Source organism: Oryx dammah, unplaced genomic scaffold (genome assembly GCF_014754425.2).
Source record: "Oryx dammah isolate SB20612 unplaced genomic scaffold, SCBI_Odam_1.1 HiC_scaffold_25, whole genome shotgun sequence".
NCBI lineage: Eukaryota > Metazoa > Chordata > Mammalia > Artiodactyla > Bovidae > Oryx > Oryx dammah.
The window spans coordinates 2,671,321-2,694,461 of record NW_024070209.1 but is presented as its reverse complement, the minus strand read 5'-3'; the positions used below and the strand labels follow the sequence as shown (position 1 = coordinate 2,694,461).

General features: G+C 49.7%; 2 protein-coding genes across 4 annotated transcripts in view; one reads left to right on the top strand and one right to left on the bottom strand.

Moving 5' to 3' along the window:
- Window positions 1-258: 258 nt before the first annotated feature.
- On the top strand, window positions 259-19,608 carry LMAN2L (lectin, mannose binding 2 like). 3 transcript variants are annotated; one of them, XM_040267595.1, is made up of 9 exons: window positions 261-465; window positions 1,644-1,762; window positions 4,916-5,033; window positions 5,843-5,925; window positions 12,930-12,962; window positions 14,375-14,536; window positions 14,641-14,755; window positions 17,725-17,844; window positions 18,167-19,608. In XM_040267595.1, the coding sequence occupies exons 1-9, from the start codon at window positions 279-281 to the stop codon at window positions 18,307-18,309; spliced, it is 1,080 nt and encodes a 359-aa protein (XP_040123529.1). In that variant the 5' UTR covers window positions 261-278; the 3' UTR covers window positions 18,310-19,608. The 3 variants fall into 3 exon arrangements, with proteins under 3 accessions (XP_040123532.1, XP_040123529.1, XP_040123530.1); XM_040267596.1 differs by lacking the exon at window positions 12,930-12,962; XM_040267598.1 differs by lacking the exons at window positions 5,843-5,925; window positions 12,930-12,962 and having other exon boundaries at window positions 259-465.
- A 1,029-nt stretch (window positions 19,609-20,637) lies between these two features.
- The window catches only part of FER1L5 (fer-1 like family member 5), a 52,481-nt gene continuing 49,977 nt past the window's right edge, over window positions 20,638-23,141 (bottom strand). Inside the window, exons 48-53 of the mRNA XM_040267594.1 lie at window positions 22,869-23,010; window positions 22,330-22,429; window positions 22,060-22,253; window positions 21,554-21,663; window positions 21,101-21,248; window positions 20,638-20,991 (exon numbers count right to left, since the gene is read on the bottom strand). Of these exons, the coding sequence (XP_040123528.1) occupies window positions 20,764-20,991; window positions 21,101-21,248; window positions 21,554-21,663; window positions 22,060-22,253; window positions 22,330-22,429; window positions 22,869-23,010 (922 nt within the window). The 3' untranslated portion in view covers window positions 20,638-20,763. The remainder of the gene's footprint in view (window positions 20,992-21,100; window positions 21,249-21,553; window positions 21,664-22,059; window positions 22,254-22,329; window positions 22,430-22,868; window positions 23,011-23,141) is intronic.

The window sequence follows — 23,141 nt, the reverse complement described above, 5'->3', positions numbered from 1 at the left end:
ACATCTTATCTCCTTAAATTTACTCCAGAACGCAGACACAAAATGGAAATCACTATGTATGCCAGGAGGCCTAGTGGCACTCAGGATAAATGCGAAAGCGTAAGGGAGTCCAGGCGAGTTGGCAAGGCAACTGGTACTCAAGCCAGCCAATCGGTGAAAGTCTCACCTGCGGGGGCGGGGATTACATGAGAGCCAATAGGACGTGAAGCAGATGGTCCCACGGACCAATGGCTTGGAGGACGGGGCGGGCTTTTAATGAAGGGACGGCGGTGGGAAAGATGGCGGTGGCCCTGGGACCCTTTGGGTGGTGGCGGCGGTGGCGGCGGCGTTTGTCGGCGCGGGAAGTTTCCAGGATGTTGCTCCTTCTCCTTTTGCTAGGGTCTGGGCAGGGGCCACGGCAAGTCGGGGCGGGTCAAACGTTCGAGTACTTGAAACGGGAGCACTCGCTGTCGAAGCCCTACCAGGGTGAGGCGCCGGGGGCGAGGTGGTCGTGCACGGGGAGGGCTTCGGGACCTGAGCTTGTCCGTAGAGGTGGGGGCGGCGAAGGGCTTCGTGACCCCGAGGAAGCTGGCGGCGGTGGGTGGGAGCCCCTGGGGACTCTCGCTGTGTTCGGGAGCCACGGATCCTAAGAGCAGGGGTCAGCTTTCTCTCTCTCCACCCCTCGGAATTAGTCCTGGAAGTTTCCAGCAGGTCGAAGCAGGGTTCTCAGATGCCACTAGCGCCGGGCGTGGATGAAGGGGACTTAGAGATGGACAGGTGGAATGTGGGCAGGGGAGAGAACTGCGAACGGTGGACCATGATTGAGGGCCACTAGCAGTGAGCTGGGCTCCTGATGGAGCTGTGGATGTGCGAGAAATAAAGCATGAAGCAGAACTGGGGTAGAACTTGGCCGCACTGAGAAGATAAAATTCTGTTGTCAATTAAGACACCTGTTCTTCTCCAGTCCGGGAGCCCTACTGATGAAAGGCTGGTTAGCTTTGGTGTGTTTCGTGTACATAGGCCACTAGGCACAACGCATCGACCAGCAAATTTACATGGTTAGCTGCAAAGAGGACCAAATCAGTGCAGATGGCTTAATTTGTTTCCCTCCTGGAGGATATGGGGACAGCATACAAACAAAAACTCAAAGCATAAGAGAGTATACTCTGCTGCTAAGGGTGATCGCTTATTCACTTAGAGGATGTCTCCAGTGCCTTCTCCTTGCTAATACTGTGGGTAACAGACACAGAGTTCTCACTTGCAAGGGGCTGATAATCTGAGGTAAGGGGGAAAGTAGCTTCTCCTTCAAAGAAAGAATGTGATTAAGCCCTAGAGCCCCAGAGAGTCAAGCTCTTTTTGGTGTAACTGGGGAAATTTTTTCTTTCATGGTGCTAAAGTTTACTCACATATAAAATGGGGAAGAATGAATCTGAGCAATGGTTACTGTGGCATGGATGAAGTGACAGCTCTGATGTGCTCTAGGGTCTTCACCTGAGAAAGTATTTGTGAAAAGAAGAAAGGTGGTAAAGAGTTAAGGTTTAATGAGTGACAGGAGGTGGGACCTGAAGGGGAAGAAGGATGACTCCAGCTTTCAGAGGGTCCATGGCAGGTTTCCAGATGGGTTGGGGTTGAAGAGAATGAACTGATCTACTTCCTCCCCGTAGGTGTGGGCACAAGCAGTTCCTCCCTGTGGAATCTGATGGGCAATGCCATGGTGATGACCCAGTATATCCGCCTTACCCCGGATATGCAAAGTAAACAGGGTGCCCTGTGGAACCGGGTGGTAAGAATCTTTCTCCCTCCTGTGTTGGTGACCCAAAAAGTACTAAGGAAAGTTCAGTGGCATACTGACTTATTCTCAGTCCCCGCCCCCCACCCCCACATATTCTGTCTTCTGTGAATATGAAGTATTTTCATTTCAGAAGTTATGATGACGTTCATATTGAAATCAGATATTTAGGGAGATGATCTCTCTTCCCCTAATTATAGCAAATAATTGGTTTTGATTCAGTTTTCTGAAATGTCTTTAGTTCCTGATTGACCTGATAGTGTTACTTTGGAGGTGAATAAGTCAAGTCACATTTAATTACTTTGCTTTATAAAACAAAAAACTACTCTTAAATTTATCCTACACTTTCATCCCAGTATCCCTGACCCCCTTCCCCCCACCACACCCTTATTATTTCCTTTTGAGTTGAATTTTAAATTTTATTTTCATGTAAAAGCCACTTTGAGCCCTTGGTCATTTTATTTGTCCTTCTCTGGGCCTTTTCTAGCGACATTGTCTTCCTTGAGGTATGGCGGCAAGAAGTGAATGCAGTATTCCTGGTGTGGCTGCACTGTGATTTTGTACAAGTGTAAGATGATGCTTTCTTTTCGGTTTCCAGGGCTCTTTGCAAATCTGTTATGATCACTTTACTTTGGGGAGTGACCTTGGCATTCTTGAATACTTTCTTTTGGGTTCTCAGAGGCTAAGAACTTACTATCCCATGGTTTTTACCATTGGTTGTGGATAAGTGCATCTCAGAAAAAGGAACAGTTTCTTGTTCCTGCTTATTTTATGCAGCAGAAAATTCTGAAGAAGCAGAGAGACAAGAAGTTTCTATGTGAGCTATTTGTACACTCTGGCCCCTTAACCCAGATTGCAGTGCTGAGCTCATTCCTGGACGGAATACAGGGCAGTGTGTTCGGATAGAAGAGGTGGAGGGCTGGCAGCTGAAAGACTTGAGTTCTCAATCTAGTGGTCTCACAGAGCCTCTGTGAGCCCTGGCAATTATTTATCCTCTCTCAGTTTCCAGTTTGGAGAAGGCAATGGTACCCCACTCCAGTACTCTTGCCTGGAAAATCCCATGGAAGGAGGAGCCTGGTGGGCTGCAGTCTATGGGGTCGCGAAGAGTCGGACACGACTGCACGACTTCCCTTTCACTTTTCACTTTCATGCATTGGAGAAGGAAATGGCAACCCACTCCAGTGTTCTTGCCTGGAGAATCCCAGGGACGGGGGAGCCTGGTGGGCTGCTATCTATGGGGTCGCACAGAGTCGGACACGACTGAAGCGACTTAGCAGCAGCAGCAGCAGTTTTCAGTTTCTCCAACTGTCAAATGAGCTTCATCATATTGGTTCTACTTGCCCACTAGGGTTACTGTGAGAATAAAATAAGGAAATAGACATGAAAAAGCCTTGGAAAGTTAAGATGGTTACAGAAATGCGCTGTTGTTTGTTACATGTCTGTTACAAGAGTCACTGATACAGGTCTATGGATTGTAAATGATTTTGTCCAAGGCTTGATGCTTTGCTGTTATCTTGCTAGCTGTCTCTATGTAACACTTTTATGTAGCAGTGATTCTAGTCTAGGATCTAGTTATCTTGCTCTTTTTCAGATTCTCTGTTACCTACATTTTTTGTTACCTGACTGACAGAGTGAGCTTTAGCATTGTTTCTGAGTTATTTGAATAGGATGGATTTGTTTGAGCAGTAGTGCTCCAATTTGGTTGTCTTTTGGAGTTGGTGGCTGGGTCCCACCCCCAGAGATGCTAATTTAATTAGAATGGGTACATCTTGGACACTTGGATTTTTAAAAGCTCCCTAGGTGAATCTGACGTGCAGCAAAGTTTGAGACCCACTGTTAGACATACCCCCGAGCAGGGCTGTATAGCATTGTGCTACACGAGGCCAAGGGCAAGAGCGTCTGACGCCTCTTGGCCCAGTGTCTTCCCAGAGGCGTAATACTTAACCACTGGCTATGGGGGCAGCTTCCTGCCACTGAATTTCACTCTTGCCCTGAAATGAGAAAGATGAGAACCCAAGATGACAACTGGGGGCTTGGCTTATCAGAGGAGGGGAAGCTATTGGAGATTTCAAGGTTCTTTGGGTGAACTCAGAAGTGTCCACAGCCCTTTTATTTTGACCATGTACTAATACTAGTACTTTCAGAGGATTTACCAGAAATGGAAAATGGAAGCTGGAAATAATTGTTGCTCAAGAGCCAGAGCAATCTACTGGGTTTTTTTCTTTGTTTTTGAACAGTCTACATGGAGGGCCTTTGCCTGAACTGGCCTATCTGCTCTTCGTTCCCCTCGTTTTTCACAGTGAAGCTTAACCAGGAGCCTCTCTAAACCAAATACCTACTCTAGTTTCTCTTTGAAAGTGTTCAACTATTTAGAACACTGAATTATCCACTTATTCTGTCTCTACTTCCCCCCCACCAAGGTTTTGATACAAAGTTCAAAACAAAAACAGGAGTCTGTTTAGTATCCAACTCCTTCCTGTTTTTCCACCAGAGGCTGTCTCTGTGGTGGGGCTGGGGGTGTCTCCTTTGGTGGATTTCTGCTCCTTGGCTGAGGGCCTGACACTGGTTGGGGGCATAGCTCATCCTTTCTCATGGGAACTCTGGGTTGCCCCTCAGCTTGGCATAGGGCCAAGTCTAGCTAATTAGAGTTGTTTGTAGCAGATGTTAATTATTCCTGGAGACCTTTGCATGATGACCTAGCTTATCTTTTTCTTTTGTAATGAATGAGGCTTTGACCTTTCTTGAGATCCCAGCTTGTTAAGAGTCTTTCTCTCAGAGGGGTGATCATAATTGCAGATCAATATTAATTCAGCCACCTCTACCCTGGACGCTGAGATCTTTTGCTGGGTGGGTATAGGATCACAGTAGTCTAACATGAAGTTCTCTCGTCTTTTCCAAGTTTCTGTTGGGAGATGGTGACGCTGATTGGGAGGTGTGTTCACTTTTCATATTAAATACTGCATACAGATAAATGGCTCAATCTGTTTAATTTTACTACACAAACCCTTAGCAAGTCTTAAATTTTGGTTCTACATCTTAGCCTCGCGTCCCCCGCGTTTGTGTTTTCCAAATCTGTAGGCCGTGGATGAGGGCCCGAGGCCTGGTGTCTCAGGCTCCTCTTTGATTGCAGCGTCTCTTTCCCTTTAGCCGTGTTTCCTGAGAGACTGGGAGTTGCAGGTGCACTTCCGAATCCACGGGCAAGGGAAGAAGAACCTGCACGGGGATGGCTTGGCCATCTGGTACACGAAGGATCGGATGCAGCCAGGTACTGGGACCCTGGGCTGCTCTTGTGGGCGTGTGACAGGCCTGCTTTTTCACGTCCTCTTCATGAGACGGGCACGACTTCGCAGTGCCAGCGGTGTTCCCTCTCCCTTGATGTTTGGATGAACGCTGGCCTGTCTAGTCTTTAGAATGGGGTCTGAACCCTAAAAGCAGCTGACCTTGACTCATCCTGGGATGGTTTCTTGTTTATTGCTTACTTCCCCTTTCTCTTTGAAACTTCGCGGCCCAATTGGCTGAAGGAAAGCACCGGCCCTCCCAAATACTGACGCTGGGCATACTGGTTTCTCCTGGGCCCAAGTAGAGACCCATCGCAGAACTCTTGAGTCAAGAGAAAGAAGAAGAGTTAGCTGTTTTTCTTTTTTGTATGGGAGGCTCTGCTGCAAGTACATGACAAACTGAGCCTGATCTGACCTGATCTCTTCTGCAATTAGAAGCAGAAACTTGGGAATTCAGTTCACTCGGGGGCATAGTTATCAACAAGTGTTTGTTGAAGCAGAATTCTTCAGGGGCACCTTAGCAACCAGGTCAAATCAGGGAGCAGCTAGAGTGCTAAGCAAGGAGACGCTGGCCTTCTCTCTCTCCCCTTTAATGCCAAACAACTGCAGGTGCTTACTGAATGCTTGTTACAGGCTGAGCCCTTCACGGGGTGTTTCTACAGCTGTTTCCTCATCTTAAAGGGACGCCTGGGGGTCTTTTGAATCTCACTTTTTCCTCCATCACAGTGATGTATTATTCCTTTACCAACTCTTGGCTTGGTTTCACTATTGTTCATCATCTGTTCTCTCTCTCTAGGGCCTGTGTTTGGAAACATGGACAAATTTGTGGGGCTGGGAGTATTTGTAGACACCTATCCCAATGAGGAGAAGCAGCAAGAGGTAATGGCCTGTGTCATAGCTTAGGTCAGCCACACTAAACTGATCCCAAAACCCTTTGCCTTAGGAATGTTGTTCAGGCGGGAACACGGAAGAGGACATGAGGGATTTGGTTCTATTTTCTTCGTCTGTTGCACTTCAAGAGTTAATGTCTGTGTCAGTTTTTTTTTTTTTTTTTCTAGAAGAGAGTTGTTCATGGTGCACAGTCTTGGGCGTGATCCTCGTGATGAGGGCTTTTCAGTGTTAATCAGTGTCCTCTCTCCCGCCCATTGGGAGCCACTAGACTCGAGCACGCGTGGCCAGGTGGTGCTGTGGCTCCTAGGCCGGAGCGAGCTGACCTGTGTGCCTCCGCGCCCCTGGCATCCTGTGTCGCCGCTGCGCTCTCTTCTGCAGCTGCTCCCCCCGTTGCCAGTATCCTTTTCTTCTTCCTCTTCGCAGACCTTTCCTCTAGGAAAGGCTGTAAAAAGAAATTTATGAAATCTCCGCATTTTGTTGAAACCTGTTAGAGGATCCAGTTGACTTCCCTGGTAGCTCAGTGGTAAAGAATCTGCCTGCCAATGCAGGAGACATGGGTTCAATCCCTGGGTTGGAAAGACCACCCAGAAGAGGAAATGGCAGCCCACTCCAGTATTCTTGCCTGGGAAATCACATGGACAGAGGAGTCTGGCGGGCTGCAGTCAGAAAGACTTAGTGAAGACTTAGAGTCAGAAACCACTTAGTGACTAACCAGCAACAGCAACAGCAGTCTGGCTGTTAGCAGAAGCATCCTGCGTTTCGTTAGCTGACCATAGGGTTCTCTAGTACTTGCTTATACCAGCAGCAGGCCTGTGTGCTTTCTCTGCCTGGTGACTCTGCCAGCAGATTGTGGGAAAATGATTAGTACATGTTGTTGCTGGGTATCCTCTCACTAAATAATATTTAGCAAGAAAGGCACGATTAGAAATGGAAGCAGAACTTAGTTTTTCCCCAAAAAGTTCTTTATGAAAAATTTCAAACGTATTAAAAAAAAAAAAAAAAAGGATGAACAGATCATTGTCTATGCAGCACCCAGATTCAGCAGTTTTTCACATTTCCATAGAGAGTTTGGCTTAAAGGGGGTGGAAAGTGAGACCTGAGTTACAAGGGGAACCTTTCGTTGTGGATCAGTTAGAGACTTGCTTCTCAGTGTCGATTCTGAGCTCTTCTTCAGTCTGCCAGACGTCAGCCACTGTTGAGGTGCCCAGCCCGGGATCAGTGAGCGAGATCCGCGTGGCCCTCGCGCTCAGCAGCCCTGGCATGTGAGCGTACTGATGGGGGCTCTGCGGAGGTGCTCTTGGAAGACCTGGCAGGAGCATCTCACGGGGGGGGGGGGGACTTCCTCCAGGAAGTGATAAAACTTTGAAATCTGCAGAATTAGATCAGATTAGATGCAGATAGAATAGCATATGTTAATGTGTTAAAGTTAGAGAAGGGACAGTGAATGTGAAGGGGAAAAGGCGGGGTGAGAGAGAGATGAGGCTAGAGAGAAAAAGAGGGCCCTAAGTCTCCCCGTGTTCCAAGGCCGCCCTTCACCTTGTGTTCTTTGTTGCTAACGCTCTTCTGTCCCAAGCGCGTTCATGGGCCACTGTGACTGAGCAGTGTCTCCTCGGGTGGCTGGTGACGTGACTGTCTAGACCAGCAGCAGAGCTATTTGAGTGTAGGTGACTCACCGTTACCACGCACACGGTGGAGCGAGTTCTGAAGGGTGGTGTGCCTATCAGGAGTCTGGAGCTACAGGTTTAGGGGGTAAGTGCACTAAAGGACCTTAATTGAGGGGGCCATCGTGAGAAGGGTTTGCAGTCCCGCTGAGGAAATAGCGGTGGTTAGAAATGCATCTGAAACACACGTGGGCTTTAGGGCTTGACTAGAGTTTTACACATGGCTCTCTGTTTCTCCCAGAAATAAATCATTCACGCTCTCTTAGCTTCCATTTCACCATCAGTCAGGAGTCATTCTGCTTAAGAGGGCAGATCTGATGGGCCTTGTTTTGTGAGGAGAGTAGATGTTAACCAAAAATATCAGTTTCAGGTGGTTAAAATTGGGACTTCTTTTCTGCCTCAGCTGCAACTGCCCTTGGAATTATCTGCAAAGCATTTAAAGCTACTGCTCTCCAGACCCCAAGCTCAGAGAGTCTGATGGGCAGCTTAAGCTTTTCAAACATCTCTAGGTGAGTCCCATATATAGCTAGCATAAAGGACCCTTGGACGCAGAAACAGCTGATTGGCGAGTGGCATGAGCAGCTCACTGCTCTTCTCAGATCAGGCCAGCTTGGAAATCGAGTTTGAGGTGCTTCCCATATTTTTTCAACGTAATGATTGTTTGTCCTCTTTTGAAACTGGAATAAGCAATAATGTACAGTGAATTTAACAACACAGTCCCTCCAATCTTTATGTTGATGGAAATGCTGATCCTTCTTGATCTCTTCATTGTTGGTGGAAAGAATTTTTACATTATTAAAAGAACTCTATAACTTTGTAAATTCTCTCGTTATACTATTTGGATGTGATTTAGTGGGGTTTGTTTGTTTTTTCTCAATCCTTGGCGAGGCAGTGTTTTCTAAGAGACACTCCTTTGGAAATTAGGTCCCAGGAATATTGGCCAGCTCTCAGATGTCATTAGGGATTGAGGCTGAGAAATGTAGTAGAAATGTATTTCTGCTACAGTTGAATACAATAAGATTTTACATGCAATTTCAGGAGGTTCCTGGGTTCCCCAAAGTAGAACTGTAGACAAGATCTCTTCGACAGAGTTGAACTATCTCCTCATTAACAAGAGCATTCGTATACTGAGCTTTCCCAGTGGTTCAGTGGTAAAGAATCCACCTGCAGTGCAGGGGACGGAGGAGACAAGAGTTGGATCCGTGGGTTGGGAAGATCCTCTGGAGGTGGAAATGGCAACCCACTCCAGTATTCTTGCCTGGGAAATCCCATGGACAGAGGAGCCTGGTGGGCTATAGTCTGTTCATAGGGTTGCAAAGAGTTGGATACACTGAGAGTTTACAGCACAGCATTCCCGTGCTGCCGTAACGGTGTGTAGCAGTGAAGGTTCAGACGTGCCTCTTAGGCACAGGGTAAGCTCTCAGAAAGTGCTGGCTATTTGTGTTCACAGTGCTAAGTGACGTCCCTGGGGACATTTGCAGATGTCTCGGCAGTGCTGCTGCGGCTGCGTGCTCTCCCTCTCCCCTCCCATCCTTGTCTTCACACCTAGGTTCCAGAGAGCAGACCTGGTCAGCTTGCTCAAGTGCAGTGCGGTTTAGGTTGGTAAACCTGCTCTGAGAGTGACTCCTGGATGCTGGTTCATAGACTTGTGTTGGTTGGTAACAGAGCTTCCCTGGTTTGACAGTAGGAACAGTGAAGTGACTTCTCATAAATGTGAAATGTTTTGTTATTTATTATGAAATATTTCTTTTTTTTTCATTTAAAATGTTCTTTTTAAAACTGATGTTTATTTTAGATGGCTGTCTTGTCATTGTATTTTAATACAGTTATTGTATTTTAACATATTTAATAGGCAAAAAAAAAAAAATCAAGAAAAAGCAAACCTATTAATCCTCAGAATGTGTTATGTGTTTGGAGATTTTTAGTGGTCCATAACAGCCAGTGGTCTGGGAATTACTGCTCTAAAAAACATATGTTTGGTTTTGTGTTTACATGTGAGCACAGTGTTTAGGTCTAGAAATTCACTTAGTCTTTGAATGAATGTCTCTTGACCCCCGTTTGAGTGCCGGGCACTGTGCTAAACACGCCGCGTGTCTCACGTCATCTTCATGTGAGCCCTGGGAGCTGTGTGTTGGCCTGCCTGCGTACAGTGCAGAAACAGGATCTCCGTGGTCACACAGGCAGGAGTGGGGCGCCTGCAGTGAGAACCCAGGCCTCCCTGACTCCAGAGGGCTGTGTGTGCCCCTTCCTCTACCTAGTGAGTCACAGCGAGTGTGCTTTGCACCTGTGGGGTTTTAGCATAGGATTCACAAGTCCATGAGTCTCTTTTCATTCAAGGTGTGCTGAAGGTACAATAGTAACTTGTAGCACGAAAAGTTAAAAGCACGTCCCCACTCTTCAGACAACCACCATTTCGACAGCAGGCAGGAGCTCCTAATTTTTTGTGGCTTTTCAAAGAGGAATGAAACTGCTACCTTTGCCCAGTCAGGGTGACTCTCCTGCCTTTGGTTCTGGCTGAATATAGGCTGCTTTCCAAGGAAGGAAACTTAGCTTCTATGTGAAATTAGTGGGTACCCAGGAAACCCTTCAAGAACTCCTGACTGGGCATAGAAGTTAAAGTGGCATTTAAAGACTTACGGGTAATGTGAGGTGTCAAGTTGAAGGCCAAGCCATGAGTTGCTGAAGTGGACAGATTCCAGCTTTGAAGCTGTAGGCTTCTGTCTAGTGCTATATTTCTTAAATTCTCCTGGCACATCCCAATCATCCATAGTGCCTTTTTTTATTATTATTATTAATTAACTACATCAGGTCTTAGTAGCGGCACACAGGCTCTCTAGTTGTTACCCCAAGGCTGTGGGATCTTAGTTCCCCAACCAGAGATCAAACCTGTGTCCCGTGCTTTGGGAGGCAGCTTCTCAACCGCTGGACCACGAGGGAAGTCCTGCCTTTTAAAAAAGACATAGTCGCATGCCTCATTCTAAACCTGCTGAATGAGGCTCTCTGACTGTAGTTCCCTCATGTATGCACAGTTGAAAAGCTCCCCCAGGTCATGGTGAGGCCCAGCTGACCTTTGGCTGGTGGTAAAAAAAGGGTGCCTCACCAGCCTTGGGACCCTTTGGTTAAGGATCACTGTTCTCAGCACTCCCTCAAAAGTTACAACTTAAACTTCTGATCCCAGGTACTGGGGTTGATACATCAAGCAAGCCTTGGGATCACCAGAGCTCCCGAGTGCATTTTCAATCCCTTCTTTTCCCTCATTGTTCATTGAAGTTATGCACTTCGTCCGAAACCCATTTCTGTAAACTGCTGACAACTCATTCATAATTCCTTTGTCCTAAATGATAGTTGTAGAAGAGTAGTTTTCCAGCAGTTTAATCATCCAGTGATTCATTTCGTTCCTTGTGTAGTCCTGTACATAGGCCACCGGTGGTATAAGAGAACATCTGGGGAGCTGGTCTGAGGCTCCCCCAAGACCCTTACTGTGCCCTGTAAGGCCCAGTGTGGTCTGGCTCCTGCCTCAGCTCCCACCAGCCTGTTCTTCACTCATTGAATTGCAGACACTCTTAGTTCTGAAGATGCTAACCTCATGCTTCTTCAGCCCTCAGATTTCTTGGTGGATTCCCTCTAACTGCTTGGTCTCAGTTCAGATGTTGTCTCCTCAGGTATATTTCTCCTCTGTATCGTATTTCCTATTTTATTTTCATCAGTATTTATCACTGTCTCAAACAGTGACAGACTTTATTTTCTTGGGCTCCAAAATCACTGCAGATGGTGACTGCAGCCATGAAATTAAAAGATGATTACTCCTTGGAAGAAAAGTTATGACCAACCTAGACAGCATTTTAAAAAGCAGAGACATCACTTTGTCAACAAAGGTCCATATAGTCAAAGTTATGGTTTTTCCAGTAGTCATGTATGGATGTGATAGTTGGACCATAAAGAAAGCTGAGTGGCAAAGAATTGATGCTTTCGAACTGTGGTGCTGGAGAAGACTCTTGAGAGTCCCTTGGATAGCAAGAAGATTAAACCTGTCCACCCTAAAGGAAATCAACCCTGAATATTCACTGGAAGGACTGATGCTGAAGCTCCAATCCTTCGGCCATGTAATGTGAAGAACCAACTCACTGGAAAAGACCCTGCTGCTGGGAAAGATTGAGAGCAAGAGGAGAAGAGGGCGACAGAAGATGAGATGGTTGGATGGCATCATCAACTCTGGAGATGGGTTTGAGCAAACTCTGGGAGATACAGAAGGACAGGGAAGCCTGGTGTGCCACAGTCCATGGGGTCGCAAAGAGTCGGACCTGACTGAGCAATTGAACGACAAGATTGATTTATGTCTCCTCCCCTCTAATGTCAGCTCCATGAGAGCAGACGTCTGCCTGTCTTATTTCCCATTGAGCATCCAGTGTCGGGGACAGTGCCTGGCTCATACTAGGTGCATACCGAGTATTAGAGAAAGGAATGCTTTGGGTTCTACCCCTTGGGCCACAGTAGGGCAGAGCTAAACTGAGCTTGTGTAGGTATCTCTTATTGCTGGTGCTGAGAACTGTAGCAGTTTTTTTGGAGCAAAGCTAAGCACCCTTGAACCTTGTGACTTTTCTAAATCTGTCCTGCTGCAACATTCCCACGGAGCTTTTTCTTGCCCACATGTTGTAGGTTAGAATAACAATAACTGTTTGGAGATATATGTCCATAAGGCTCAATTAGAGGGTAAATGATCCCTTTGGATTAGAGTTAATTTGATAGTCTCTCAAGTGGTGGGATTTTTGTCTTCTGGGCAAGAGGTATAGCCTGAGATCCTAGGCAGTAAAGGACATCTTGAGTTTGGAAGAATCTAGCCATATTTATCACCCTTGTCTCTCTCCTTGCTGCAGAAGTACTGTCATCTGGGCATAGACAAACTCATGGCCTGACCTTTGGACTGTCAGAGACATAAGTGAGGGCTGCTTACAGAATGTGATGCTGGGTGTTTTTGTAAAGTTCTGAAAGTTTAGGACCCTGTGCGTGTTAGAGAGGTCTTCCTAATGGACCCCCTTGAGAATCTGATGATGGCAGCAGACCTTCTCCTTAGAAAATGTACAAGCACCTGCTCGTGTAGTTTTTTTGCCTACAGTTATTTTTGCCTATAATTTTGAGGGGTCTGAGGACTTGTGGAATGCCCTCCGTGGACCCTGAAATTCTATTTGGGGATTGAGATTAGTTTGGGGATTGAGATTGGTACTCTTTCACTGCAGCTGGGTCATAGCTCTTGCACAGATGTTTCTTTCTGACTTGGTCTCCTGTCTTCTGTGCCCTGTCTTGTTTTTATAATAACCTGCTGAACCCTCTCAGGCCCAGAAGAGGCGGTATTCTCCAGGAGTCCAGGTACTCGATTCTTGACTCACTGTGGCCATCCCTGATTCCCTTGTGTGCCCCTCCAGCATTTGCGACTATTCACAGTCCGTGTGGCCATTGTCTCCAGAGTCACCAGTCTCCAGTTCCGCCTGCATCTTCATCTTGCATGTTGATTGTCTAGAACAACGAGGAACTCCCCAGAGAAGTGGCATGTCTCGTGTGTCCTGTCCTTTCATCACCCTGGCTCTCTCTTCACTGCCTTAGCCCCAGGCTTGTTATGAAATGGTTAGCTTGTCATTTCTAAGGAAGAATTTGCTCCACAAGGGCTACTGGAGAGAGAGGGTCTCCGAAGTAGGTGGGAAGATGGGTGGGCTCTGGGGACACTTGCAGTAGGAGAACCTTGCCCACGGAGTATTATTGGGAGAAGGTGTGTGTAGTGAAGGGCCAGAAGGTCTTTTGACTGAAGATAGTCACCTGTGGCTGGAGAATACCACCAGGCCACTTGGTTCTGGCACTGTCCTTTCTGGGTCCTGATCCACTTCACATCATGTGCTTATAGAATGTTAGAATTTGAAAGGTGCTATCCTAAATGGAAAGAGTTCCCTGAGCGAACAGGTATTTTCAAACAGAATACTTGGGTGCGCCAAATATTAGGTTGGCCAAAAAGTTCATTCGAGTTTGTCCATAAGCTGTTAATGGAAAATTAAAACTTTTTGGCCAACCTAGTACTTGCCCTTGTAGGGGAAGAGGTGGAGCTATGGTGGACACATACAAAGACGCATAATAAATGATTTTTCAAGAAGTTTACATGGCAGTTGGTGATACGTATTTGTATGTATGTGTATATATACACACATACCTACATACACATAGGGGCTTCCCCAGGGGCTCAGTGGTAAAGAATTAGCCTGTGATGCAGGAGTCACAGGAGACTCGGGTTCAATCCCTGGATCAGGAAGATCCCCTGGAAAAGGGCATATTAACCCACTCCAGTATTCATGCCTGGAGAAATCTATGGACAGAGGAGCCTCTGGGCTACAGTCCCGAGGATTGGAAAGAGTCGGACATGACTGTAACAGCTTAGCACACGTGCACATACAAATAAGAAGGAAACCAGTCTTGGGTGGAATGTAAGTGCCAAGTGCTGATCTCTGGGAGGATTCCAGTCAGACCCCAGAGTGTCAGAGGGGCCATTTCGGACCCATCCCAGATGGGAGGAGGATTCCTGGAGGCAGGTACTGAGGTCAGTCACTTCTGGGCCTTCTTCCTCGAGTGACCCTCTGAGCGTAGGCTCTCGGAGGCTGCTAGTGACAAGGCAGAGTGGTCGTCCGGTCTGTCGTGAACAGCTCAGCTTTGTGTGCAGAAGTCCCGTCACTGTTTGCACAGGCGTTCCTGTGAGCGCTTCGTCACCACCCTCTGCTTTGCCTCCCCTGCCTTCCCAGCGGGTGTTCCCCTACATCTCAGCCATGGTGAACAATGGCTCTCTCAGCTATGATCACGAGCGGGATGGGCGGCCTACAGAGCTGGGGGGCTGCACAGCCATCGTCCGCAACCTCCATTACGATACCTTCCTTGTGATCCGCTACGTCAAGAGGCACCTGACGGTGAGTCCCTGTTCCGGGCATCGCCCGGCGGCGGTGCAGGCTGTCTCGCTCCGCTGCCGGAGCCCGGCCCTGACTTGCCCCCCGCCCCCGCCTCTGTGTTGTAGGTCATGATGGACGTCGACGGCAAGCACGAGTGGAGGGACTGCATAGAGGTGCCGGGAGTCCGCCTGCCCCGGGGCTACTACTTTGGCACCTCGTCCATCACGGGTGATCTCTCAGGTACTGCCCTGCGCGCTCCTTACTGGCCCTAACTCGGGTCATGTCTCACTAGACAGGCCCGGGCGTGAGAGCCACCTGGGCAGAGCTCTGGCAAGCAGGTGCCCACGAGTGCCCCCCTTCTTGCATTCTTGTGCGTAGAGCCCAGATTGCCCAGGCCTGGGGTCGTCTCGCACAGTTGTGTCTGGGAGAGGTTTGCTGCTATCAGCAGGCAGTGCTCGCCTCTTCATCAAGCCGGTGCTTCCAGTCTGTGCTCTCCTTTTTCTTGCGCCTGTTTCTGCAGGCAAGTCCTTTCACCCGATATGCTGACGTCCCCTTCTCCTTGCAAAGCTTCTCCTTGACTGACCCCCAAACTCTTGTGCTCAGATTTTTTTTTTTTTTAATAAAACCTACATTTTATTTATTTATTTATAGTTGCGCTGCATTGGGGCTTCTCTTGTTGTGGCGTGTGGACTACAGAGCTTGCAAGCTCGGTAGCTGTGGCTCTTGGGCTTAGTTGCCCAAAGACATGTGGGATTTCAGTTCCCCAATGAGGGATCGAACCTGCGTCCTCTGCATTGGGAGCACGGAGTCTTGACCCTGTGCTCGACTTTTGGCTATGTTGTGTGTGCAGACGCCTCTGTAAATTACCAGCCGTGGCGAATGCTGCGTTCGGACCTGTGTCTCTGCCACGGCCCTCCTCTCATGAAAGCCCCCTCTGTTTCTTTGCTCTGTGTGTTTGCTCTGTCTTCTCTTGAGCTCATTTGACCGGTTACCTTGAAACTCCTGCCTTACTTGACTTATGTGACATTAGCAGAACCAGGCTCTTGTATCTTCTCTGGATTTTCTACCTACTTGTTTCCAAAGTTTCTCTTTTATGTCCCTAAGCCTCAATCATGACGTCTTTTGAGGTAAAGAAACTTTTGGTTCTTTTGATTAATATAGTGCATTGTGAATGAAGCTGGTATGAAATGGAACTTTCTTGTGCCAAAACAGAAAGGCAAACGCCCATCTGAAACGGGCAGCGTCTACTCGGTCTCGGCCCGTTGTTGCCAGGAGAAAATGTGGGCTGTCCTGTTGTTTAATCTCAGTCCTGGCACAGAAAACATTTTTTCTAATTGAAGGTAAATCCAGTTTTGTTTTTTTTTAACCTGGTTTTATCTGCTAAAGATTCTAAGAGCCCAAACAGCTGTAAATGTCATCCTAATAATAGAGATGGCAAGAAGTCCCGTCCGCGGTAACAACCTAGGAGCACTGAGTACCTCTGCACTCATATTTGTGGCCTCTTAATACCAGTTCCCACTCACAAGAATAAAAGCTTCCTGGAGAATGTGTCTGATGCCAGGTATAAGGTAGCAAATACAAGCCAAAAACTTCCCAGAAAAGCAAAGAAGATATCAAAAACTTGTCGGTTCATGTTAAAGGACTCAGGAGTCAACTTGAATAGGCTCCCCCTGGGTAAAGTTGGTTTGAGTTGAGCATCAGTAAGAGGTTCAGCTTCAGTGTATTTTGTTGTTCAGTTGTCCAGTCATGTCCGATTCCTTGCCACCCCATGGATTGTAGCACACCAGGCTTCCCTGACCTTCACTGTCTCAAAGTTCGCTCAAACTCCTGTCCATTGAGTCAGTGATGCCATCCAACTATCTCATCCTTCAGTTCAGTTCAGTTTAATCGCTCAGTCATGTCCGACTCTTTGCGACCCCATGGCGTGCAGCACTCCAGGCCTCCCTGTCTATCACCAACTCCCGGACTTTACCCAAATTCATGTCCATTGAGTCAGTGATGCCATCCAACCATCTCATCCTTGGCTGCCCCCTTCTCCTCCTGCCCTCAATCTTTCCCAGTATCAGAGTCTTTTCCAGTGAGTTGGCACGTCACATCACGTGGCCAAACTTCAGCATCAGTTCTTACAATGAATATTCAGTACTGTTTTCCTTTAGGATTGACTGGTTTGAGCTCCTTGTCCAAGGGAATCTCAAGAGTCTTCTCCAGCACCACAATTCAAAAGCATTAATTCTTTGGTGCTCAGCCTTCCGTATGGTCCAGCTCTTACATCCATACATGATTGCTGGAAAAACCATAGCTTGCTTTTTAATAAGCTGTCCAGGTTTGTCATAGCTTTTCTTCCAAAGAGCAAACGTCTTTTGATTTCATGGCTGCAGTCACCATCCACAGTGATTGAAACACATCAAATATGTTTGAATCTGTGAGTTTATAACATTACTTTAAAAAGGGAGAGAAAAAAAATTGAGCCCCTAACTCCTTCATCCTTCTCTGGTAATTAGTAGTGAGATTGAGGGTCATAGTCACAGGAACTGGGAAGAGCTAGCCACAGTCCAGAAGGGAAGTGTGCTCCAGGCCAGTAGCTGTGCCCTGCTCACGGCCCGTTAAACAGCTGCTGTGCGGCCTACTCCTCTTTCGGTCACGTGTGTAGCCCATGTTAAAGGGAAGCTGCAGGGCTGCTGTGTCTCCTGAAAGGTTTTACCTGTGATTGGGGCTTAGCTCTTGTATTATCTCTCAATTTTGAAATTATATAGGGGCTTCCCTTGTGGCTCAGTGGTAAAGAATCCACCTGCCAGTGCAGGAGACACAGCTTCAGTCCCTGATCCAGGAAGGTCCCACGTGCTGTGGAGCATCTTAAACCCGTACGCCGCAACTGCTGAAGCCTGTGCTCTAGAGCCCGTGCTCCAAAACAGGAGAAGCCGCTGCAGTGAGAAGCCCGTGCAGCAGCAAAGACCCAGCACAGCCAAAAATAAAATAAATAAATTTATGTAGGTAATGCATGCTCCTTGATGAAAACTATATACATAGGATAATGCAGAATATTCCCTGTTCCCTGACCTTATTTTTAGGTGAGAAACAGGTTTTGGTGGTGTGCTGTTTTTTGGTTTTTTCCCAGGTCACTCTCTGTTAGCTGTGGACTAGAAGCTTGAACCAGGACATTCTTCTCAGGGCGCCTTGAGCCATCCCTTTGTCATTCTCTCTGTCTTTAGACAACCATGATGTCATTTCCCTGAAGCTGTTTGAGCTGACGGTGGAGAGAACCCCAGAAGAGGAGAAGCTGCATCGGGACGTCTTCCTGCCCTCAGTGGACAACATGAAGCTGCCTGAGAGTGAGCACAGAAGTCCCGGGAGAGGGCCCCATGGCTGGCCAGGGGGTTGAAGGCTGCTGGGGGTCGGGGGGCCGTGGAGCCCAGCAGTGGGGCCTGCCTCACCTCTGTGTTCTTCTCCAGGGCACCTGGGGCACTGGCCCCTGCTCTCTCACTGGTCTCCACGTTACCAATGAGCAGTTCAGTGCTGCTTAGGGTTTAAATTTTGGCATGTGAAAAGGGTGTACTGCAGCTCCGGCTCCCAGAAACTGGAACAGCTCTCAGCCGGTCGGTCCCTCCCCGAGCGGCCCCCTCCTTCTGACCTGCTTCTCTCTTGCTTCCTCAGTGACAGCCCCGCTGCCTCCCCTCAGCGGCCTGGCCCTCTTTCTCATCGTCTTTTTCTCTCTGGTGTTTTCCGTCTTCGCCATTGTCATCGGGATCATACTCTACAACAAATGGCAGGACCAGAGTCGGAAGCGTTTCTACTGAGTGGCCCCCCGAAACCGCGACCTGTGTGACTGTCCCGTAGGCGGTGTGGGAGGAGCCGCGCTGACCTACCCACCCGGCCGGGTGGGCCTTCCTATCTCCAGCACCTGGTCAGGGATGCGGGTCTGTCACTGGAGCTGTGCGGGCAGGGATGCTGGCTCCCCCCGTCACCTGTGAGGACAGCCAGCTCTGGCTCAGGAAGCCTCCCCCGGGTGACGCTGCTGCGACGTGCCTTTCCCCAAGGTCCTGCCACTTGGGAGTGAAGAGGGCTGGCGAGAGCCTGGGCCGCCGTGATGCCAGAACCACTGGAAGTAGTTACCGAGCCCAGGCTGCCTTGCTGTTGGGCTCACAGGGCCCTTGGGCTTCACTTGTAAGTCTTCAAAGACTAGAAACTGGTGACTCCTCACACCTTCTGGCCAGCCAGCCGCTGGTTTTTGCTTTCTGTCCAAGCCCCTGTCCACCTGAGGCACTTTTATTGGAAATCTGGATGGAAATCTCTTCCCTGCCTCTCCCTCCTTCCATCATTCTCTGCAGATGCAAGCTGAGCTGGAAAAGACACCTGGCTGCCTGTCCGTTAGGGCTTGGGACTGCAGGACACACTCGGGTGTCACTGACCCTCATTAGGTGGCCATGGGGAGGGGGCATTCTGCAGGGGTTTGCCGCTCTGGCCTTTGTTCCTGACGATGGATCTTGGTTCTGTTGGTGTGTTCATGATACTCCCAGTTAGGCCCCTTTAGGCCCCCGGTCAGGTGTGTGAAGTCAAGAGACGCTTGGGAGACGTCACGGGTGCTGTGGGACTAACTGTGAAACCACTCCACGTTTTGACACTGAAAGCAACCTCTACCATGTGACCTGAGGACATGGAGATGTTTCCGGATGCTCCAGAGCCTGCTTGGCTGCGTGTTTTGTGTTCATAACTTTTGGAATCCTGCTTAGAGTGTCAAGATGTAAGGAGCCTTTCTACTATAGCCTCAGTTTGGCTGCTCCCCAAAGAGGAACTCTTGCTTCCCTTTCTTAAGTGATAAGAAATGGCGGTTATAAACCTGGGAGCAGTGGATCCCCGTCACCTGTGCCTGCAAGAGTTCAGTGTTGTTTGAGCAGCAGAGCCTGAGCACCCTCCTCTCTGGGTCAGCCCTGATGCCACTGCCTTACCTGGCGAGGAGTCGGGCGCTGCTCACCTGTCTGCCCTGATTCTGTTGCTGACACATGGGCTCTCCCTGGAGGGTCTGGACTCAGCTCTCCTAGCCCCGTGCTTCTGTAGCCCGAGGGAGTCTTAATGTGGCTGATGAAAACCAAACATGACCTTCTGTGTGGCCTTCCTTCTAGGGGTGGGTTCGGCTAAACCTTCAGCCCATCCACCCTTGCCCTTCTGGGATGGGAGAGCCCTCTGCTCAGTGCAGAAGGCAAGGGGGGGTCCCCTCGGCCGGTGGGTGGCAGGGGGTGATTTCTGTTGTCTTTGGCTTTCTTGCATCCTTCCCATGAGCTGTAGGTCTCTCCTGCAGGTGGGGTGACAGTGGGGCCTCCTGACCTCCCCCACACGCCAGGGCTTGGCCTTCAGACCAGTTTCTTTGAAACTGAGGAAGCAGATGGCTGTTTTGTGTTTTCGAGCTCCAGGGGAGATTGGATAGACGCCTATGTTGGGGGCACAAGGGTGGGCTCATGAACTGGCCCGAATGGGGGTACAGGAGGGGGATCTCAGCATTGAGGAGACCACACTTGTGGCTTTTGTGTGATTCTAGCTCAGGAATTTTTCAAGGCTCTGAGGAAGGCGAGAAGACATGAAAGATGGTATACTACCCCCAGCCCCCGACTCGGGGCCAGCCTCAGAGCAACATGTGTGAGGTCTGACTAGCGTTGTAGCTTTTGCTTTGGTTCTTGCCTTCTGTTCTAGAAACATGCCAGTTCCCTTCTCCAGGGGATCTTCCCAACCCAGGGATCGCACCCAGGTCTCCCACATTGCAGGCAGATTCTTTACCAGCTGAGCCCCTGGGGCAGCCTTCCTGTCGTGAGTGGAGCCCAACGTTGCTCTGGGCCCTGGAGTACCAGCTGTATCCCAGGGCGAGGGGGCCACCTGGCCACGTGACGGAGGAGGGCAGCGGCCTTACGCTCCAGGAGCCATCTCTCCTCACGGATGCCCTGGCCTTCTGTTTCCTCCAACCTGAGGCCCACAAAGTGGATGAGCCCTGGAGGCTCAAAGAGGTGCTTCCCGCCCTTCTGGGTCTTGTCCCAGAGGCTGGCCTTACCTGTGGTGGTGTCAACCACCCAGATACAAGGTGCCTCTCTGTTACAAATGCTCTTTATTTCAGTGGAAAATTACAGCTCTGCCCTGCTTGTTGGAAGTGGTTTCTGAACAGAATGGCCAGACTATTCCAAGTCCCCAGAAATAAGGAACTGGTAGGAAGCTGAAGGCTAGGGCTGTCAGTGGGCCAGGAGCCCAGCCTGGCAGATGTGGGGGGATTAGTTTTGTGGGGCCAGAAGTTCTGGAAGAATATCCCGCAGGTGCGTCACGTGTCCCTGGAGGTGTTTCAGCCTAAGGGCCGTTGTAGGTTTCAGGCTCTGCTGGGGAGTGGTGAGGTTGGAAGAGTTGGTGCTACTGATGTTTGGCGCATTGATAATATTGGCGTATAGTTGAATGGGGGCATTCAGCCGAAGTTCTGGTTTGATCCAGCTCATGGCCAAATAGTTCTAGAGAGAACAAGCAACAGTCAGCCTGAAGTAGCAGCCCAAAAACGCGCTCTCACGTCATCCAAGAGGCATGGCACCTTCGCCCCTGTCCCCCAGGCTTGTCCCTCACCGGAGCCGAATAGATAAAGTTGAACAAGAGAAGCCCTATGAGCAGTATGATGGCGGTGGCTATGATTCTGAAGCGGTAGCGCCTCCAGACCACACGGATGAATTTCCCAATGGGTGACCGGAACCACATGAACAGGGTGTGGGTGCGTCTGTCCGGGAGCAGGGTTGGCAGAGAAGGGAAGAGGGCAGAGGGAACCTTCAGGTCAAGTAACCCAGAGCAAAAGGGCTTTCAGTTGAAAAAAAGCAGCTCTGCTTCTGCCACCCCTCTCTCCCTGCAGCTGCACTCCCCTGGTTATAACTGAGCATTGAGTTGGAGTTGGGGGGTGGGTTAGGTATCCCTCTCTACTTCTCAGCCCCCTCCCCAACACCACCCCACACAAACTGCCAGGCCCAGCAACTCAGCTTTTTGAACCAGGAAGACAGCCTCAGTGCCTTTACCCTGCGGGACCCTTACAGGGGAGGATGGAGTGTAGGGTATTGGTTGGGTTCTGACTGGCCTCGTCCTGCCGCCTTGATTAAGGCTTCCTTTTCTGTCAGTATCTCCAGGGTCATCTTCACTTTACCCTAGAAACACCATGGGTTGTGGGGGCACTGAATTCAGACAGCAGGAACAAGAACCTGCCTCTTCCAGGGTTCAGAAGGGAAAAGGGGTTCAGCGCAGGCCCCTAGAATTCTGTTAGAGCCAGCTTATGTGGTACGGTGGGCTTCCCAGGCTCGGAGGTAAAGAATTCACCCACCAAGGCGGGAGACGGGTTCAACCCCTGGGTCGGGAAGATCCTCTGAAGAAGGAAATGGCAACCCACTCCAGTATTCTCGCTGGGAAATCCCATGGACACAGGAGCTTGGTGGGCTATATAGTCCATGGAGTCGCAAACAGTTGGACAGGACTTAGCAACCAAACAGTGGGGCTCAGCAGTCAGCCCTGTAACCCAGGCAACAGGCACCTGCCCCAGCTCCTACCGACAAGCGCCATTTGCCACCATCGAGAACCTGGCAAGGCCACCAGCCAGCCACATTCTTCATCTTAAAGAGGGACGAGTGCTTGTGCTGGAGGAAGTGGGGCCACTTGGGGTCAGCCTCCAGCATCCTCACAGAGCACAGCCTGGAGTGCGGGGCCGGGAGGGGCATGTCCGACAAGTCCAGCTCCAGGACCCCTGAACCCAGAGAAAGGTCGTCAGCGAGAAGGCACTTCCCTGCCCCGTGGCTGCAGGCCCCGCACCAGGGTCTCACCTAGAAAGTCATCCGTGGAGATGATATTGTTGTCCCAGACTTGGATGATGAGCCGGGCTGGGAACTTCGTCACTGTGGGGTCCAGGCTCCATATGTAGTCCTGGAGGGTGGCAGAGCATGTATTACCGGCCTGGCTCATGAGAGTTCACGGCCACTGAGCCTCTCGCCACCCAGCAGCGATGGGATGGCCATGGAGGAGGATGAGTGGCAGGAGGGTTTCTACCCAAGGCCACATTCCAAGTGTCTCCGTGCAACTCGCAGGCTCTGGGTGGGGGGAGGAGCATGTCTCAGCCCCCACCCCACCTCCGGCCTGTTGGCTATGTGCTCGGTCACTCAGTTGTGTCCGACTCTTTGCAACCCCATGGGCTGTAGCCCGCCAGGCTCCTCTGTCCACGAGATCCTCCAGGCGAGAATACTGGAGTGGGTTGCCATTTCCTCCTCCAGGGGATCTTCCCAACCCCAGGGATCGAACCTGTCTCTCCTGCATCAGCAGGTGGATTCTTTACCACTGTGCCACCTGGGAAGCCTGGGCATGTTACCTTCTCGCTCAAGACACACACGTGCTCTGCCGCCAGGTAGTCCAAGGTGAAGGTGAACCGCCAGTTGAAGATGCCCTCCCCCGTCACGGAGCGGTAGTGGACGTCCGTCTTCTGCACGTCCTTCTCCAGCCCGAACAGCCACCTGGGGCCAGAGCCTTCTCACCTGGGGTTCTCGTTTGATTGTCCCCACTGCCTGAGCTGGAGCCCCGGGGGGAGGGCTGCCCGGCACACCCCGAGACCAGGAGCACCCCCACTCCCTGAGCTGGAGGGCCG